Source organism: Pipistrellus kuhlii, unplaced genomic scaffold (assembly GCF_014108245.1).
Source record: "Pipistrellus kuhlii isolate mPipKuh1 unplaced genomic scaffold, mPipKuh1.p scaffold_m20_p_10, whole genome shotgun sequence".
NCBI lineage: Eukaryota > Metazoa > Chordata > Mammalia > Chiroptera > Vespertilionidae > Pipistrellus > Pipistrellus kuhlii.
In genome coordinates this window covers 51,689,715-51,709,024 of record NW_023425405.1, presented here as the reverse complement: position 1 = coordinate 51,709,024, position 19,310 = coordinate 51,689,715, and the positions used below count along the sequence as shown (strand labels likewise).

General features: G+C 38.0%; 1 protein-coding gene across 5 annotated transcripts in view; it reads right to left on the bottom strand.

The window, feature by feature from the left end:
• Positions 1-17,769, bottom strand: part of CBLL1 (Cbl proto-oncogene like 1) — an 18,601-nt gene extending 832 nt beyond the window's left edge. Inside the window, exons 1-6 of one of the 5 annotated variants that reach the window (XM_036429779.2) lie at positions 17,642-17,769; positions 11,345-11,512; positions 7,635-7,735; positions 7,150-7,233; positions 4,993-5,066; positions 1-3,661 (exon numbers count right to left, since the gene is read on the bottom strand). The exon at positions 1-3,661 is cut by the window's left edge and continues 832 nt beyond it. In XM_036429779.2, coding sequence (XP_036285672.1) covers positions 2,623-3,661; positions 4,993-5,066; positions 7,150-7,233; positions 7,635-7,735; positions 11,345-11,512; positions 17,642-17,690 — 1,515 coding nt within the window. In that variant the 5' untranslated portion in view covers positions 17,691-17,769 and the 3' untranslated portion in view covers positions 1-2,622. Of the gene's footprint in view, positions 3,662-4,992; positions 5,067-7,149; positions 7,234-7,634; positions 7,736-11,344; positions 11,513-16,605; positions 16,909-17,641 lie in introns of those variants that run through there. The other 4 variants (XM_036429780.2, XM_036429783.2, XM_036429781.2 and 1 more) reach the window with 4 other exon arrangements.
• Positions 17,770-19,310: the final 1,541 nt, after the last annotated feature.

The window sequence follows — 19,310 nt, the reverse complement described above, 5'->3', positions numbered from 1 at the left end:
GGATATAAAGTTTTTGTTTTTTATGGCCTTTGCAACTATTTCCCCAAATACTATATAATATTCTGAACAAACATGCCACTGAAGAAATTTAACATTCAACTTGCTGGTTTTAATCTCCAAATATGAACCTAATTTTACTATAAAAGTTCTATCAATAAAAACATGAAAAATTCTACATTATCCCAAATGTGTCATTAGGTAAAAACTCATTTAGGCAATATAGTATTTATGGTTCCATTTTATTGTTTTTTAAGAATTAAACTGCCACCTCAGTAGTCTTAGGAGCAATATAATGAAACATACATACATTTAATTTAGAACTATGCCCATTATAGTTTCAAAGGCTTCCCTGAAATAAAGCTGGAATTCACATCTTTTTTAAGGAAAGAAATACTAACAGTAATTTTGTTATCCTACTACTACCCTCCCTCCCCCAAACCCCGTTCAAACAATAACTGGATGAATTCAAGTCTAACACATTTGTCTGCTAGGACATTCATCTGATCTGCCTCCCTGCATAACATATTTCTTAAACCTAACTGAAAATAAATCACTTTAAATGCCTATGAGAATTCTTAACATGTGTACTTTTATCATGATTCTAATTTTTTTGTCCAGTACATAGGCTAAGTGGTTTTATAGCCACATTCAACTCTAGAGAATTTCAATAAAAACAGAAGAGTTCTTCATAAATAATTGAGCTCTAAAAAATTTGGATATTCTCTTATTACATGAAACAAATAGCATAGGATTTTTAACGGCTATTAGATAGAGGCATGAAAGGGAATCAAGTTTGCACCAGTCCAAGTACCTACAGTAATATGATAGAAGCACTTCCCACCAACTTTTCACACTATTTCACTCCCATGCTTCTAATAACAAAATTTTCTCACTAGAAGTATTACATTAACATTGGATTCTCTAATTGATAAGTGTGGAAAGTCAGTTAAAAGTGTATTCATTATTTTCAACTGGTCATGGTTGAAATGGCCATTTGTATTATTTCTAACTTCAACTCTTTTAAGTTCATAGGTGACTTTGCATCTGATTATCCAAAATGAGAAATTGTTTTGCCTGTAACTGACAGAATTAAGTGGTAAATAGCAATCAGTTCACCCTTTGTCAAAAAGAAATGTTCTAAATGTATATACTACAAACTATTTAATAAATGATATCTGCACACTACATATTTCATGTTTATATTATGCACCATTTTAGGGGGAAGGAAATACTTCACAGGGGTTTACTCAAAGGATATATAATGATATATCCTAAGAATAACGAAGTGTACATGAGTTCTGTAGAAACTGAGTGGTTATCTTAGCTGGACTATAACAAGCCCCTACAACGCAAAGGCCGACTCTAAAGGCACCTTATAAAGCACTGAAATTCACAATTTAGTTATTCTTTTTCTCCAATAAAAAATCATCTGGTAGTCTTCACTGTTGATTCCATGCTAAAATATCCCAAATTTTAGACTACTTAATCAATAAAAGAAAAAGGAAATTAATAGTTTTCAAATTCCAAGTTAAAGAAAGAAATCTTATCACACAGTAATGAAACCTGAGCAATGCAAGTGTGTAACTACAAGAATGTCCTTCATTAATACAGTATTCAAATTCATCCATGGCATTCATATTGTGATTTAAACTCCAATAAACAAGACCACACTTAAGCACAGGATCAAACTCTATCATGAACTGAGGAATTACATACAGCCTTTTCAACCCTAAATATTAAAGACAATGAGTAGAGTAGAACACCCTTCATCTAAACACCATTTAAAGTTATATAATGTTACTTAAGATTAAAAAGTGTGGTGAATTATGTGATTCCAACCATTCAGTAAAAAGCATTAATGAATAACAGCATCCCCCTAACTATTTGGAGACTGTAATCAGTTACTTTGGCCATATCTTTCCAAATAATTAGTAATGCCTTTAATATTTCAAACATAAATATATCTCAATACTGGAATTTCAACGTATTTTGGAGCTCCTGAACTGCATAAATGAAAAGGCATCCAAGTGAAGTGCATTATATACTTAATATATCTCAAAATTTCAGTGCCTAAAATGTTAATTCTCTATCATTTAACAGTCTGCCTTACAGTAAATTCTAGATTTTTACTTTTAAGATTTTATTGTAACTTTGGGAAATTAGTGGTAAAACATATGGTTTTAAAAAACAGTATGTGGTTGCACTTAAATTCACATAAAAATAGCATTTTTACAACCATATTGAAATTTAATCCTTTTACACAGGTTAACAAAATGTGTCACAAGAAAAACAAAACTGGGTTTAACAAAAGCAACACCTTTTAAAGTGGAATAAAAATTTTCAAATTTTTTTTTTTTTTACAAATGGTCACCTGTGGGCCAATTTACCACACTAGGGGATCAAAGTTGTTAAAATATAGCTGTGCTCCACTGAGCCACTTATCTGCACTACAGTATAGTACTTGAAATCAACCCTAAGATGAAGATTTAAAACCATTTTAAGAGATAAGACCCTAAGTGTTTTATAGCCATCTCAATAAGATTTTTCCTTCCCAGAACAGTCAAAGCTTAATTAAAAGGTTGACTACACATTTTTTCATATCTTCAGTTCAAAATACTCTTATCATTGATAATATGGTCTATATCTTGTCTGATCTGGATGATGTGGTCCAGGAAGTGGGGTTTGAGAAGGTGGGCCCTGCATTCGTGGAGGAGGAGGTGGCCCTCTTGGTGCAGGCCATATACCAGGACTCATTCCTCCTGGCTGTGTAAATGGAGGGCTCAGAGTTCCTTGATCTTCAGTGAACTGGGGTAAAGAGTTAGGATTATAATGATGAGGAGGGGGTGCAGTAACAGGTGGACCACCATGTTGAGGTGGGGGAGGTCCTGGAGGAGGATGATTCATATAAGGTGGCATCTGGGCAATGATATGTCCAGGGGGAGGGGTTATTGGTGGTGGAGCAGAGGTCATTGGAGGAGGAGGAGCTTGGCTATAAACCAAGTGAGGAGTACCTGCAGCCTGGGGAGGATGTGGCATTGGATGGCTTATTGGTGGTGGAGGAGGTGGGGGTGGTGCATAATGTTGCTGTGGAGGCATAATATGATGAGGGTGCGATACCACTGGTTGACCCTGATATTCAGGATGATGGTGAGCAGGTGCTGGGGCAGGAGGTGGTGGTTCTCTAGCACCTGAATTTGAGTCATCCTGAATAGGGACAGTTATTAAATTGCTGTGTTTTCTTGTTGAAATACGAAAGGTTTCCTGACTGACTGAACGAGGTGGAGGTGGAGCCATGGACAATTCTGCTGGAGGAGCACGAATATCCTCATGTGGCTGATTATAGTGCTCATGTGAAACATGTTGCAAAGGAGGTGGTGGCATCATGATGTGCTGCTTTGGCGGAATATGGCTCATACTATGGTGCTTGTCTGGTGGCATTATAAAACGATCAGGGATTTCAGCTGGTGGTGGGGCAATAGAAGGATGAACATTTTCAAGTGAAGCTCGGGTAACAGGTTTTCCAGCTCTCAGATGGCGGTGGTTGATATGAGCCTGTAAGTCTCTCTGAGACAAATACGTTCTCTTGCACCCTTGAACAATGCTACACATGAAGAGAGAACCACGTGCACACTGCTCAATTCGCTGCACAGGATCACTACACCTAAATTAGAAGAAGAAAAAAACTGATTTACTAAAACGGACTTTAAAAATAATGCACTTCATTTCAAAGATATGCTTCATTTTTTAAACTTAGGGAAACTTGCAAAAGTTCACAATTAAAAATTATACCATAAGTGAACCTTTAACCTTTCCCACTTTGTTTTTTTGTTCACTATTAAGTAACAGCATTTCTATCAACTTCAGAACTCACAAGACAAGAAAAGAAAAAAAAAAAAAACTGAAAGTGTATCAAATAGAATATGTTTTAAGAAAAAAACCTTATTCTGCCCAAGACCTAGAATTTACCTGATTTTCTCCAGAATTTGCTGAGGAAATAATACTAAGTGGAAGACACAGACACAAATAGGAGATGCTACAAGGACTACAAAAACAAGTAATCATCTTAATTATCAGGGTTCTTAACATTAAACAACACAAAATTTAAATTCAAACCCTGGCTATCAAGTCTTTTATGGAAGCGATCTTTCTGGATGGTCAAATTTACTACTAAAAAGTTATTACATACTGCTGCCTTTCTGAATTGCAAGCACTCAGTATTTTAACAACTCGGGGTCAAAATTGTAACTATTCTCCATCCTCTATATATAACCCACTCTTGCCTTTAGAGTCTTCTGAAATAGTGGAGAGAACTAAACTAGGAATCAGAAGAATTAGGATCTAGTACTGGCTCTGTAATTCTGGAGAAGTCATTTAATGTCCTTCTTCATCTATAAAAGATGGGTTAAAGCATCTATTCTACCTAACTCAATGTTTTTATATTTTATATCTACTTAGTCTGAGATATCCTTAAGATCAATGGACCAATGAAAATGACAGTATTTAATCATTGAACAATATATATATATATATATATATATACACACACACACACACACACACACACACACACACACACACTCTCATTTAATTCTAATAACCATCCAAGGATGCAGGTGCTATTATTAGCTCTATTTTATAGATAAAGAAACAGTCTATATCACATAGCTAACAAATAGCAGAAAAAGAATTTGAAACCAAGAATTCTAATTCCAAAGTCTTTGCTACTCTCAATTGCTACTATGCAATACTACCTTTCTAGTGTCCCATCAAAACAATAAAATAACTATTTTTGGCTTCTAACAAATTTTGTGATGACAAATATATTTTGTCATTTTTGGCCAATCTGAATTAATTGGCACAGCTACCTAGCCCTATCTAGGGAGAAGGCTAAGGCCAACTCCGGGCTCACAGATAAAGAGTAGCCAGTGACCTTTAATCAATATTATAAATTTATATCACAAGCTTTATTATTTAAAAATTTAATGATCTTACCCTGGACACATCTTATCTCCCTTTTTTTCATGTAAAATAGCACAGTCATAGCAAAAAACATGCTTGCATGGAATCTGTAAACAGAGATATAGTGACACATTTTAGAACAAATCAAAATATTTTAAAAAATAACAGTAAGAATAGTAACCTAGACACAGACACTTGAGAACTGTTTGTTAAAATGAGCATTTATTAAGTACTAATTATACAAAAGCAATAGCCTTTTTCAGTCACAAGTCCTTTGAGAATGTGATGAAAACTCTGGCCCAATAAATGTATACATGCACATTCACTTATACTTCCCGAAGTTATAAACCCTCTAAATTTCATCATGGTCCCTAAGAGTTCAAAGCTCCTGAAAAGTAATGTTGTAACCATGTTTTATCTTATCCTGTTCTTCCTGAAGCTATTCCAAAGCACTAAGATAACAAATATCTCCTACATTTAACATAAGTAACAGTTTTTCCTGTTAGCCTTACTATAATCTATAATAAAAGGGTAATATGCTAATTAGACAGGATGTCATTCCAGACATCCTTCAAGAAAAAGCCGTCCTTCCGGGGACAAAGCCGGGGCTGGAGGGAAGCCAGCCTGGGCCCCAGGTGCCTGGGGGCGGCCTAAGGGAAGCCTGGATCCCAGATGCCGGAGGGAAGCTGGTGTCGGCAGCTGGGGGAAGGAAGGCCTACCCTTACACAAATTTTAATGCATCAGGCCTCTAGTAAACATAAAAATCTATATTAGGCCATTTTAAAACTCATAACCCATTAGTTATTTAGCTATGTCATACAGCAAAGCAACAGTGCACAATCAATGTTCTCTACCATCACAAATATATTACTGAATCAATTTTTTTTCCAAACACAAATGTACAACTATCTTTTTTTTAAAAATGTCAAAAATACTATAAAATTACAATCAATTATAATTTATTTTAATTATTAGAATTAAATTCTCAGAAATAAAAAAAATATATAGTTGATTTCATTTTACATTAAAAATTATAGCCTTCTGCCGAAACCGGTTTGGCTCAATGGACAGAGTGTTGGCCTGCGGACTGAAAGGTCCCAGGTTCGATTCTGGTCAAGGGCATGTACCTTGGTTGTGGGCACATCCCCAGTAGAAGGTGTGTAAGAGGCAGCTAATCGATGATTCTCTCTCATCGATGTTTCTAACTCTCTTCCTCTCTGTAAAAAAAATCAATAAAACGTATTTTAAAAAAATTATAGCCTTCCAAAATGAGTAACTCATTTTATTGTATCAAATTTTATTGTACCAAGAAAAAAAAAGCATTTTTCCTTAATAAACTGTAGGGAGTGGTTATAGGGGTAAGCCTGGTATTGACCTGCTGGCAAAGTCACAAACATGTCCCAGCTTGGAGGGCACAGCCCTCTAAGCATAATTAAGCTTGATCTTGTGACTGCTCCCTAGACCTTTCCTGGGAAGCTAGTGGGCTGTGGGAGGGGCAGCAAGTGCTGCCAAATCAAGTAAAATTTATAAGAACATTGTATTGTAAATTACCATGTTTACCCCTGACTATAAAGCAAGCATCAGCTTTGCAGTCTGATTCTGTTCTGTGGCCTCAGCCAGGCACAGGAGATCCGCCTTGGCTGTGCTGGCGTGGCACAATAAAACAGAATAAATATAAACTAACAGGTATCAAGTAGTCCAAAGAAATTATTTCGTTTTCAGAAGTAAGTTCCCTTAATTAGTACTTCACAACCAATTCTAGAGTGGGTCAAGATAACTATATTAAAATGCATTATTATCCCAAAATTTCCCTGAACTTTTTAAAAAATTATTTTATTTTATTGATTTTAGAAAGTGAGGAAAAGGAGGTAGTTAGAGGGTCCCTGAAGGAAGGGGAGGAAAGAAGAGGAGGAAGAAGAAAGAGAAAAGTATTGATTTGTTGTTCCTCTTATTTATGTATTCATTGAATGTTTCTTGTATGTGCCCTGGCCTGACTGGGTACCGTATCCACAACCTTGGCGTATCAGGACAATGCTCTAACTGAGCTACCCAGCCAAAAGCTCCCATTTATTTTAAATGTCACAAACTTGTTATTAAACCGTGAAAAACCTATCTACTTAAAATTTCAGAATCTTACCTCTACAAAAATGTTCACATTTATAAAATAGAATTCAATTTAATTATACTTACCATTCGCCCATAGATCTTAATAGGCAATCCACATTTGTCACAGAAATGAACTGGAGTATCATCTTTTTCACCTAGGATGTTTATCTGTTGAAATGATATAATTACAATTTCCTTTTTAAGCATTTCTAAAAAAATCATACCTATAATTTACACAATGAATTTAAGTTTTAAAAATGTTAAGACAATTAGAAATAAAAGTTTCTTGATATCCTCACATATTCCCCACTATTGGCTGTGCTACCAAGTTTGCTGTTTCTTTTTTCTTAGTGTTAACATGTGTTTTTCTTATTTTACTTGACTTTAGTAAAAAATGTTTCCAATTATTTTTGGAAATGGTGGAAATAGGACATTAATAAATAAATGAGTTGTGTGTGCTAAAAGATACAGCTATAATAAAAGTTCATGCCATTCTTTTTGTATATTCCATTGCTCTAATAAAATAAAGTATCTTATTGCTCTAATAAATGCTTTTATTTTGGTCATACCTGAAAGTCCCAAAAAAGGTGTCCAGGAAATCTTCGTTGACTTCCAAACAGTTCGCCCCCTTTACAGTCATACCGTTCCTTTTCATTATAATCAAATCCTTCTGAGAAAATAAAGGGTTATTTATTAACTTTTCATATCTCAAAATTTCATTACAATGTAAAATAGGCCTGTTCCCCGATTCTTTTCAAAGCTCTTCTATGAACAAGATAATCAAGACTAGTTTTAACATCTGCTGGAATTTATCTTAGTGATCATGCAGTCCAACTCTCTTACCTCATAATAGAAAATATTGTATTAAGGGGACTGTAACAACACAGAGAGATATGTGGCAGAGCTAGGAACAGACCTCAAAACTCTTCATTCCCATTCAAATGTTCTTATTACTGACCCAACTATTTCTAATATAAAACTTTATTAATTACTATCATGTTTATCACACAAATTTTCAAGATATACTAATATATCATTTACTTTGATCTACTACAAACACATCATGCTTACAAGAGGATAAAAGAATATAACACAAAAAATTCTGCAAATTTTCTTCTTATGACTTAGTAAATTAGGTATCTTAGCTTCTTCAGCCTTAAAATGAGCCTGATTTTAGAAAAATCAACATATTGATACCTCATCCTTCAAATTAAAACCACTCCTTGGTTAATCACCCAAACAGAAAAAGCCATATCATATCTATTCACAAGCATACTCTCTTATATTGCATAGCAATATGAAGATTGCATGAACTCAATTTTTCTGACCTAACGAAAAGGCTGATGGTAATCCTCTCATCTCATAAGAACCAAATGAACCAATCCCTGATAGGGATTCTAGGCAAACTCCAATTAACTAAAGTAAAGACAAATCTATCCCTCCAAAATGCTAGGCTTCTCACAACTGTTTTGACCCTAGAACTAGTAAACAAAGTAGAGAGAAACACAAGTTTTTAACTTTAACCATATGGCTAAATTACAGCACCTATATACAAACACACAAGGACAAACCAGGATAGGACAGATAGACATGGATAGACACGGACACACACACACACACACACACACACACACACACACCGATGCAAAAAAATTTTAAAGCTAATACGGATACTCCAGTGTACTGCTATCTAATTATCTCCAACCGAATGTAAAGTTCAAAGAGTGTCCTTGAGTGAACTTAGGCTCTTATATGGCTCATTTATACCTTATTTAAAAAACCACTGTCATCTAAAACTCAAAATAAAATTAAAAAATCAATTTTTCTTATTTATCTAAAACTCAAAAAATTACTGAGAACAGCCAATGAAATTAGGAATACATTATTTTTCAGAGTAGTTCAACCGACACTGCCATCTATAATTAAACCACATATTGTATATTTGTACCATACTGGCACCCAAAACTCCGTTATTTTGAACAATGCCTGGGAGGGCGTGAGGGGGGGAAGGGGGAAACAATGAACAATTTTTACCCCAAATAGGTGAATCGAATGTATCAAAAAATTATCTTCAGCCTCAGTTTGCTCTATTGAGAGAGAGACTGGTAATGGTAGTTCCCCCTAAAAAGGGATGTGGGCTTGGGTGGAGAGGGGAAGATGAAAGGATACCTGAGAGGAAAAGGATAGAAGGGAGATTTTAGCTTTTTTCTATTGTTTGGATTACAAGATATTTACATTACTGTATAGTTTAAAAAATAAATAAATAAAAAAATAAATAAAAAAAAAAGGCCAAAGGGGGGGAATCTAGTTATTGAAAATGCAGCAGCAGCCTAAGTTCTACTACTAGAATTTGTAACATTTGACTTCAAATACTGTTCAGATAGGGAGAGAAATTCTATAACAAAGGGAACCATAATATAAGGTACAATCAAAACAATTTGATTCTAAAAAAGGAATATAGACAGATGTCTGGAATAGAAAATCTAGAAATAGATACAAATACTAATAGAACTTTAACATATGGTAACAGTGAGATTCCAATTCAACAAGAAAAAAACATTTTTTTTTTTAAATAGTTGGGACACATAGCTGGCTGTTTTATAGAGAAAATAAACCCAGGTTCCACTTTTTTATTTTAAGTAACAAAATACATATTATCCATAATATTCCAAAGCAGGGGTCAACAAACTTTCTGTAAAATTCCATATAAGTAAATACTTATTTATGCACTTACCAGCTATGCCAATATATTTTGAAAGCAGCCGTAAACAATACTTAAATGAACGGGCATAGCTATGTTCCAATAAAACTTTATTTGCCCCACAGGCCATAGTTAAGGAAACTGTTTTATATTCATGGAATATAGGAAAAGCCTTTCTAAGAAAGTCATAAAACCTAGAAGTCATAACAGAAAAGACAACAACAAAATACATACATATACATATATATATGTATATATAAAAGCTTTAGCAACTGTCTGACAGGTAGCTATGAAGTGCAATGACCACCAAGTGGCAGACACTCCAACCACCAGGGGGCAGATGCTCAACACAGGAGCTGCTGAAGGACAGAAACTTTGCAGAGTGTCCTTCCCACTCCAGGACCCCTCTGGGGATGTCGGAGTTCGAGAAAAGGGGCAGTTCTACATGAAAGACCGGTTTTGACCCAATCCCTGCAGGCCTGGCCGAGGGACCCCACACGCTGAAGGGACTCCCCTCACTCTGCAGATGCCCTTCGAGTCCCAAGTGCCACCAGCCCGGCCCATCTCTCCCAGTCCCGCCCTGCCACCTCCCAATTAATTTACTTTCAATTTGCAACAAATCTGTGCACCAGGCCTCTAGTTTTATATACAAAATTCAAGACAGATTGGGGAATATACGCAATATAGACAAAGGACCAATTTTATTAATTTACAATGAACTCATAAAAATTGAGAGAAAGACAGCCAAACAGAAGATAAAATTGGAAAAGAATATAAACAGGTAAATCTCCCAGGAAAAAGAAATGACCAATACTATGAAGAGATATACAATCATAATTTTAAAAATGCATAAAAAACCAAAATTTTTGAAAGGTTAATAGTATGTACTAATATTGGTGTGTGAAAGTATAAAATGATGTGCTGTTTTTGAAAAGCCACTTGAAAATAAATGTCAATTTCTAAACTGCACAGTATCCATCAAGTTCTAAAATGCCTAAATCACGAAAAGTTTAAATTCTACAAAGTACACATACTAAGGTATATGTACAAGAATAATTATGGCAGCACTTTTTAACAGCAAAAATTTGGAAAAATTGTTAAGTTATTGATAAATGAAATATCTAAACCTATTTTGTTAAATGAGGTATATCTGGATGTACTAAGAAAGCAAATAATATGAAGGGGCAGTGCTACATGAAAAAAAGTAAAAATAAAAATGCCATAACATATCATTTTTGGGGAGACAAGTTATGGGAGAGACTAGTTGTGGGGGAGGGGGGGGAGAGGGACAATTTTACTTTTAATATTATTTTACTTTTATTTTTATTGCATTATTATTTAATAATTATTGCATTATTTTCCATACGAACCATCATCGAATTACTTTTGAGCCTTCTGTATTTATAAAGAGACAGAAAAATACAACATGCCACAATGAGACATCAGTTAAGACTGAGGAGTGATGAAAGTATGTAAAATTTTTAAAAGGTATGTATAAACAAGCAAAATCATGTGAATTATTTGGTGGAAATGGATACAACAAAAAGACTTCTGGACCTGTGAGTTAAACCAAATTACCTTCATCACCAGGGGGAGCCTTTGCAGGCATTCTGTTTATAGTCCTTGGCGTGCGAGGTGCAGCTTTGGCTTTGTTCCCTTGTTTGGAGATGAGCTTTATAGGAATTCTTCTTCGAACATCAAGACCACCCAATGATCCAGAACTATTAGTGCCTTGTAACTCATTGTCTATATTAGGAGGGGAAAGTTGTAATTTCTGTTAGTTTTTCTTTTTGAAGATTTTTCTATTACAGGTATTAAAACAGTACACCCAACATTATCAAGGTATGAACATCTGGGTTCAGATTTTAAATATTTTGTTATGTAAGTTTAAGTGCTCATTTTCTCTGTTTTGGATAAACCCTTAAAGAAATGCTTTTTGAGACATGGAACCTTTCAAAAAGTTGACAAGTTATAGAACTTTCCCTAAAAATGTAGACAATAAAATTTTCAACCCCAAACGAAAGGAATCCAAAGAGGACCACACCAAGACACATCATAATTAAAATTCCAAGAGCAAAAGACAAAGAGAGAATATTAAAAGCAGCAAGAGAAAAGCAGGTAGTTACCTATAAAGGAGCACCCATACGATTGTCAGCTGACTTCTCAACAGAAGTCAGGCCAGACAGGAATGGCAAGAAATATTCAAGGTGATGAATAGCAAGAACCTACAGCCAAAAATACTCTACCTAGCAAAGTTATCACTCAGAATCAAAGGCCAGAGAAAGAGCTTCACAAATAAAAAAAAGCTAAAGGAGATCATCACCTCCAAACCAGGATTATATGAATTGCTGAAGGGGGTTCTTTAGGAAGGGGAAGAAGAAAAAGATAAAAATTATGAACAACAAATATGTAACTATCAACAAGTGAATCTAAAAACCAAGGAAATTAAAAAAATCTGATGAACAATATTAACTGGTGAATATAATAGAATCAGAGGTATGGATGGGGAGTGGACTGACGATTCTTGGGGAAAATGGGAGTGGGGATGTGGGAAGAGACTGAACACAAACTGTGCACCTATGAAAGAAGACAATGGGGGTGGGGAAAGGGCAGAGGGTGGGGTGGGAACATGGTGGAGGGGAGCAATGGAGGGGGTAAAAAAGGAACATTTGTAATAATCTGAATAAAGATTTAAAAAAAAATAAAAACTAAAAAAAAAAAAATTTTTTTCCCATAAAATTCCAGAGGAGTTTATAGAAACATAAAACTCTGCATAAGCCCAAGATAAAAACTTCTGTCTTAAAGTAACTATATTTTAAAAGAAAAAGTAAGAGAAAGGAGGAGAAATAGAAAGAAAAGCATTCCCATCTCCATCAAGCATGCAAAGTAGGCACTCAATAAATTTAGTAAACTGAATCTACATCAGGGCAATCAATAAAATTGAAAACAAAACTAACACTGACAATGGTAAAAGTAAATAAATAATGCACTGAATTGAAGTTTATTTTAAGGAAGATGATTATTTCCTTAAGTGTAAAATAGTTTTTCTAAAACACATTTGGAAACATAGTAAAAATTGTCATACCATTTACTAGTAGAAAGATGCAATACTGTATCCACATCATAACATTTCTATTTGTTCACATATGGCTCCTTTTTTTATTTCATTTTTTTTTATTTTTTTACAGAGAGGAAGGGAGAGGGACAGAGAGCTAGAAACATCAATGAGAGAAAAACATTGATCAGCTGCCTCTCCCACACTTCCTACTGGGGATGTGCCCTTGACTGGACCCCTCAGTCCACAGGCCAATGCTCTATCCACTGAGCCAAACCAGTCAGGGCTCACATATGATTCTTATTCTTAATCAGCATTGTAATGGAAAATTTAGTTTAGGAAGATGCAAGATTTCTGCACTTCAACTATATCTAAACAACTGACACTTTCTAAGTGCCTACTAGTTATTGACTAAAAAATAAATTAACTCATCCCATGAGTAACAGTAGCATTATTTCATAGAACTGACTCCATTTGGAAGCTTGAAAGTCACCTTTTCAAGTCTATGACAAGGTATTACAGTACAAAAAAATACCTCTAGCTACTAAAGACTGGAAGGGAAATACCACAAAGCAGGAAATGAAAGGGGTCCTTAATAATTTAAATATCTTTCATTCTCCTTTTTGCTATTACTTACGAAATTCACGGAAAAGGAATTACATGGACAGTTAAAATCTTGAGTTCAGATAAACCCAAGTTTCAACACTTCACTAAATGTATTGAGTTGAATAATATATTTCATCTGCTTTCACACACACTAGTTGCTTATTTAAGTATAACTACCCACAAGCAATCAATAGCCAAAAGACAAGATATAACAGATGGGAAAAAATTTTTTTTTGCTCAAAGGTATTCCTAATTTTCCAATAATTAAAAAGCAAGTTGTAGACAGTTAACAGTTCAAATTTTCCCTTCAAACATTAAAAGCACTCTTAATGATTTTACCTTGGTGAATGATCAAAATACCAACATTCCAAGTCCTTTTAACATCATCACCCTGAACACTTGAAGTCACTACTGATACTTGCTTAGCCCAGTGTTTCCCAACCTTCTCTCATGATGAGAATCACCTGGTGGAGTTGTTAAAACACAGATTCCTGAATCCCAACTAAGAAGTGCTAAACTAGAATTTTTGAGAACATATAGGTAAAATTGCATACCTAACTTAGTGCTCTGTATATAAAATCTGTCTTAGAGCACTAGTTAAGTATACAATTTTACCTATATGTTCCCAAAAATTCTAGGCTACATTTACAACTAAGTGCCAATTCTTAGAATGAGCAAAGTGTTAACTATACGTTTCTTAGAGTAATTTTTCCAGCAAAATTCTATTAGGGCACCACAGGGTAGCCTTCATTATATGTTTGACTTTTTTAGCGTGATCATAAAAAATCTCATTTCTGTGTAACATTTGAGGGTTTCATCCTTTTCAAGGGCATCTCTTAATCCTGTTATTAAAATCATTCTTCTGAAATGCCTATCAGATCATAATGTCTTCAAATTAACTGGCTAACAGGCATTTCCTTACTTGCCAATGACTTTATTTGTGACTCAAATAGTTTATGAATTTCATGAAAACCTGATTCTTTTGTAAGCTAAGCTTTGTAATCACTATCATAACAGTAGCATTTGATACTGTTGACTGATATGAAACAAGGATACAATACTAACTAAAAGAATAGAAAAGCTAGTTAGGCACCAGGGATTATTTAGTAGGAACTAATTTTCCAGTGGTCAGCTCATTGGTGGATATTTTCATGTTAGGAGGACATTCACTTTCTTGGGCAACTTTTTCATTTAGGAAAATTAGGATACCAAATAATCAGTACATACCCACCCATATTATAACTTAACACAATATTCTCTAAAAACTGTGGATGGGGGTTAACTTCCATTGAGTAATAGGCTCAAATGGAAATATTTTGCTAACATTATTTGTTTACTACTCTAACATCAAGATTCCAGACTTTCAATTCTAATTTCCAAACTGGAGTCTAGGACCTCATCTCTATGCAGAACAAATCCCAAATACCTGCTTTTTGGCTCAAATCTTTCTTTTTACATCTCCCCTTGCATGATTCTCAATGTACATCTCTTAATTAGCAGTCCAAAATCATGTTCCCAAATTCCCATGAATCACCTCTATCCCTTTAAAAAGCTTGTTTTTCTCCCAAGTTTTTCCCCAACTCAAACCAAAACAAAGGCCTCTCTCTTCTCTCACATATATCCAAACCAATCCATCAGTACGTGTTTAAGTACTATCACAGAAATACTTATTGAATCTACCCATTTCCATTTTTACTAAACAGAGCCACCTTTAATAAGCCAAGCCTCCCTTCTAGTTTGCTGCAAGTCTATTTTCTATAATTGTTACCTCCCTCTCTTATACCATTCTCCATAGACTCTATTATATTTTTAAAAGATTATGTTTCTCCTCACTTCTGTTCAATGGCTTCATATTGCACTTAAAATTCAAATCTTTGCAATGGCCTTCAAAGTCTTGCACGGCCTTTCTCCTACCCTCCTTTCCAATCTCAGCCTAGAGCTCTTTCCCTCTTGCTAATAACTAAGCTGCAGCCAACTGGTCTTCTCCATTTTTTACTATTTGTCTTTGTACCTGCTTTCCTCCACATATTTATTATTCCACAGCTGGCTTCGTCTCATCCATCAAATATAAAATTATAAATGTAACACAGCAAGGTCTTCCCTGACCACCCGGTCGGGTCCTCCCAGTTAAGTCTTTACTACAGCATCCGTTTATTGTATTCAAAGAACTTAAGATTTGTAAATTGGGGATTTTTAAAATTTGAGTCTTCCCCAATAAAATGTAATCTCTATGACAGCAATAACTTACTCCGTCTTGTTTACCATTCTATCATTCCATCCCCAGGCCTACAGGTATCTGGCATATAAACATATTTGATTTGATCACTGAAGACATCCCAACCAATACTTAATACAGGGAAAAGCCCATTTTCCCTCCTTGCCATAGGGCTGACACAACTATATGGAGCACTTTTTAACTCCAAACGAAAAGCCACAAGAAAGCAAAACCAAACCAAAACAAAACAAAAACAAAAACAAAGAAAAACAACCCACACATAACTAAGAGTGGAACCATCACTTGGAGAAAGGGATTGTGAATGTCTTGATTTTAAGGTGTCTTTTGTAAATGTACCCAAATGATGAGTTAAGGACCACAGCCGACGCACGGAGCATGCTTTGGGTTTAGGTGAAAACGCAGATTCCGAGCATCGTTCCGAAAGCCGCACCTGATGCCCTCCTCGCACCCCTAGTCCACCAGGGACCCGAGATGCAATTAGCGGCGGGCGGGGGCCCCGGGAGCAGCCGCCCCAAGCGGACGGAGGCAGCAGGAAGTCTCCAGCCCTCTCGCGCGCATCGGCTCCCCAGCCTAGCAAGGCTTCCCCGACTCCGAGATTGGAATCTACCCGCCAATCCCCATAATGCAAGGCAGAGAGAGAGCCCCCGGCGCCCTCTCCTCCCCACAGGGCCCGCGCCGTCCGCACTTCGGGCTCGGAGCTCCGCAGAACGGGATAAGCTGCGGCGACTGCCGGCACTGAGGCTGTGGGTACCACAGCGGAGAGTAGGCCGGGAAGCGGCAGGCGCTGGCCGGGCACGGGGAGGGTTCTGTGAGATTCCTTCCTCCCCGCCGCCCCCCGGGGCTGTGGGGCGAGCACAACGCCCCTGTGCCCTCCAGGCAACCCGTCCCGGGCCGGCCAAGGGGGCTTGGTACCGGGACCCCTCTCTGCCTCCGCCTCCTTACCAGTGTGATCCATGATTCGGCTCGCAGAGCACAGTGGGAGCGGAAGTCAACCGCGCCGGAGTCGCCGGGAGCGCGTGCGCTCTACCTTCCGGCAGCCGGGGAGGCGGAAGTGCGGCCGGGTTGCCCCGGCCTTTGGCTTCCGAGGGCCGCCTCCTCTCGCGTGACGCTACCCAACTCCGGTCAAGGAGTCGGGCATCATTCAGGCGAGGAAGAGCGAGCGGAGGACGCGAAGGGCTTCGAAGCTGAGGTGGCGAGGGCTTCCGCTCACGGGTTCCGCGAGAAAGTAGCCTTGAGCTGTGGCGAGGAGGCCGACGGGAACAGGGGAGGAGGTGGGAAAGCGGGAGTAGCCGCTGAACTACGCTCGCGGCAGGTAAGGCGGAAGCCCGCCCTCCCCGCCCGCGGCGCGTTGCATTCTGGGACTTAGAGTACTCCGGAGTCCTGGAGCCGGCCGGGCCCACTGCGCAGGCTCGGCCGTTGGGCTGGCCCCACCCCGCGGGCGGAGCAACGGTTTGGAATCCCCCGGGGTCCCGGAGCGCCGGTCTCCGCCCCCACCAGGTCCGGGGGAAAGTGTCCACACGCGCCCTCGGTGGGGAGGCCGTGGTCCAGAGGATGGCTGAGCCGTGCGAGGCGCCCGGCTTAGAGAGAAGGGCTCCATCCAGCTTATTGTCTAAAGGCCGCTTTGTCCTGAGAAGCTGCTGCACAGGCCCGGTTCCCACCTCCTAAGTTTCTAACCATTTGCTGCAAATGATTTGCAGCACATTTTATAATGCTCGCCTGGCATTTATTTTCTTGCGGAAAAAAACAAACGCTCAAGCCCCTAGGAAGCCCCAGGGCGATTCTCCTAAGGACTGGACGCAGGCTCGGGCCAAAGGGACCCCCCTCCCTCCGACTCCCCCCGTCTGTGCGGAGGGGCTGAAGGGGCGGACAGACCCCGGGGTGAGCGTTTAGGGCTGGCGGGAAGGGAGAGGTTAAAAAAAAAGAAAGAAAAGGAAAGGCCTGATGATGAGGAAGAGAGAGTTACCACAACTGGCAGTACCTAGTTCCAGTTCTTGGTCCCAGGGGCTTAGGGTTGCTGTCGCTTTCATCTTTCTCGGCCAAAAACAAAAGCAAGTGCCCCGGAGTGTGGTTGCCTTTCCGGGGAACCTCAGCGCAGCCTCCACCTCGCGGACCCGGTTTGTTTGTGTCCACCACTCGCTCCCTTCTCCAGCCCTGCACACTCGCTGCCCTTGGATGAATAGAAAGGAGCACAATTAGTGGAAAACACAAGGCGGGGGAGTCCAGGGATTTGGGTTCTATTCCTGTCCTCCCTCGGCGGCGACGACATCATGACTGGGTTATTCACGCTTTCAGTGCCAGGCTTCCTGGAGAACTAAGAGGTTCTGTTGACCTCTTGACGGAAATGGTTTTTCGTGGCAGTGAATTCCGGAGAGCGTTCTGTGTAGCAATGTGCTCTCTCTGGGCAGTTACTCAGTAACAGCCTTTAATAATAATGGGATCGTCAGTCCTACCAGTGTTCTGTTACTCGGTTTCACTGGGATCTTTTAAGAGACACTCCCATTCTGTCTGCAGCTTCATAAACAAGTTATTAAGTGCATTCACACTCAGGGCAATTCTCCCAGCCAAGTACTAACCAGGCCCGACCCTGCTCAGCTTCCGAGATCAGACGAGATCGGGTGCATTCAGGGTGGTGTGGCTGTAGACTACAATTCTGAATCAAAGCTATCTCTGCCTACGGGTAACTTTTAAAATGTAAGTTTCTGAATTACTAAGTGGTTTACAAGATGCTTTCAATTGCCGGGCCTTTTTTGTTTTGTTTTGTTTTGTTTTGTTTTGGAGATTATACAGTACTAATGTGATCAGACATTTCACTACTTTGGGGTATAAAAAGAAGGTAGTTTTCACTCAGAAAGAGCTCTTTTTATTGGTCCTATTCTCATATTTGGCCTATGGGCCATGCTTCCAATTGATGCAAATCCAGGTTCTGAATAATCTCGGTGTCCACTGATGCTAATATTGAAAGAATTACAATGAATAAGAACCTTCAAACTGCATTTTACATAATCAGTAAATCAGAAGTTTTGTCAGCGTTGCATGGTCCATCAAGTTATGAAAATTTACTGAGGGAAGACTCACTTATTTTAGATTCCCCTGTAGATAAAATGTTAGATAAACATTTGTTGACTTACTTGATTTGCCATCTGTTGTTTTCATGCATTGCTTTAGTATCTGGGCTTTATATTCATTTCTCCCTTAAGTCTAGTTGCCTCACTTACCAGTGCAGTAATAGTGTGACAAATTATTCTCTTTACCTAAACTGATAAGTGAAACTATACACAGGCTTATATTTTACTACCACACTCTAGTATCTGTGGTTGATGACCTGCATGCTATAATCGGTCACAGTTGCTTTATTGAAAGTTGACATTCACATTTATTTTATAGCATGGTACTATCCTATGCTTTATGAAAACAAAACATCATCATAATAGACAATCTGAAGCACCGAGGTGCATATGTTCATTTTCTGCTCTCTCATGAATTACAAGCCAATGTTCTTCAAGATGTCTTGCTAGCTTTCCATTTACATATCACTATTTATGCCGTGAGAAATATAGGATAATCTCAGAGAACTTGTTTTCCCAAGAATTTGTTCAAAACTCCTCAATACACGGTCATGACATTGACCTTCATCTCCTTCAGTTGTG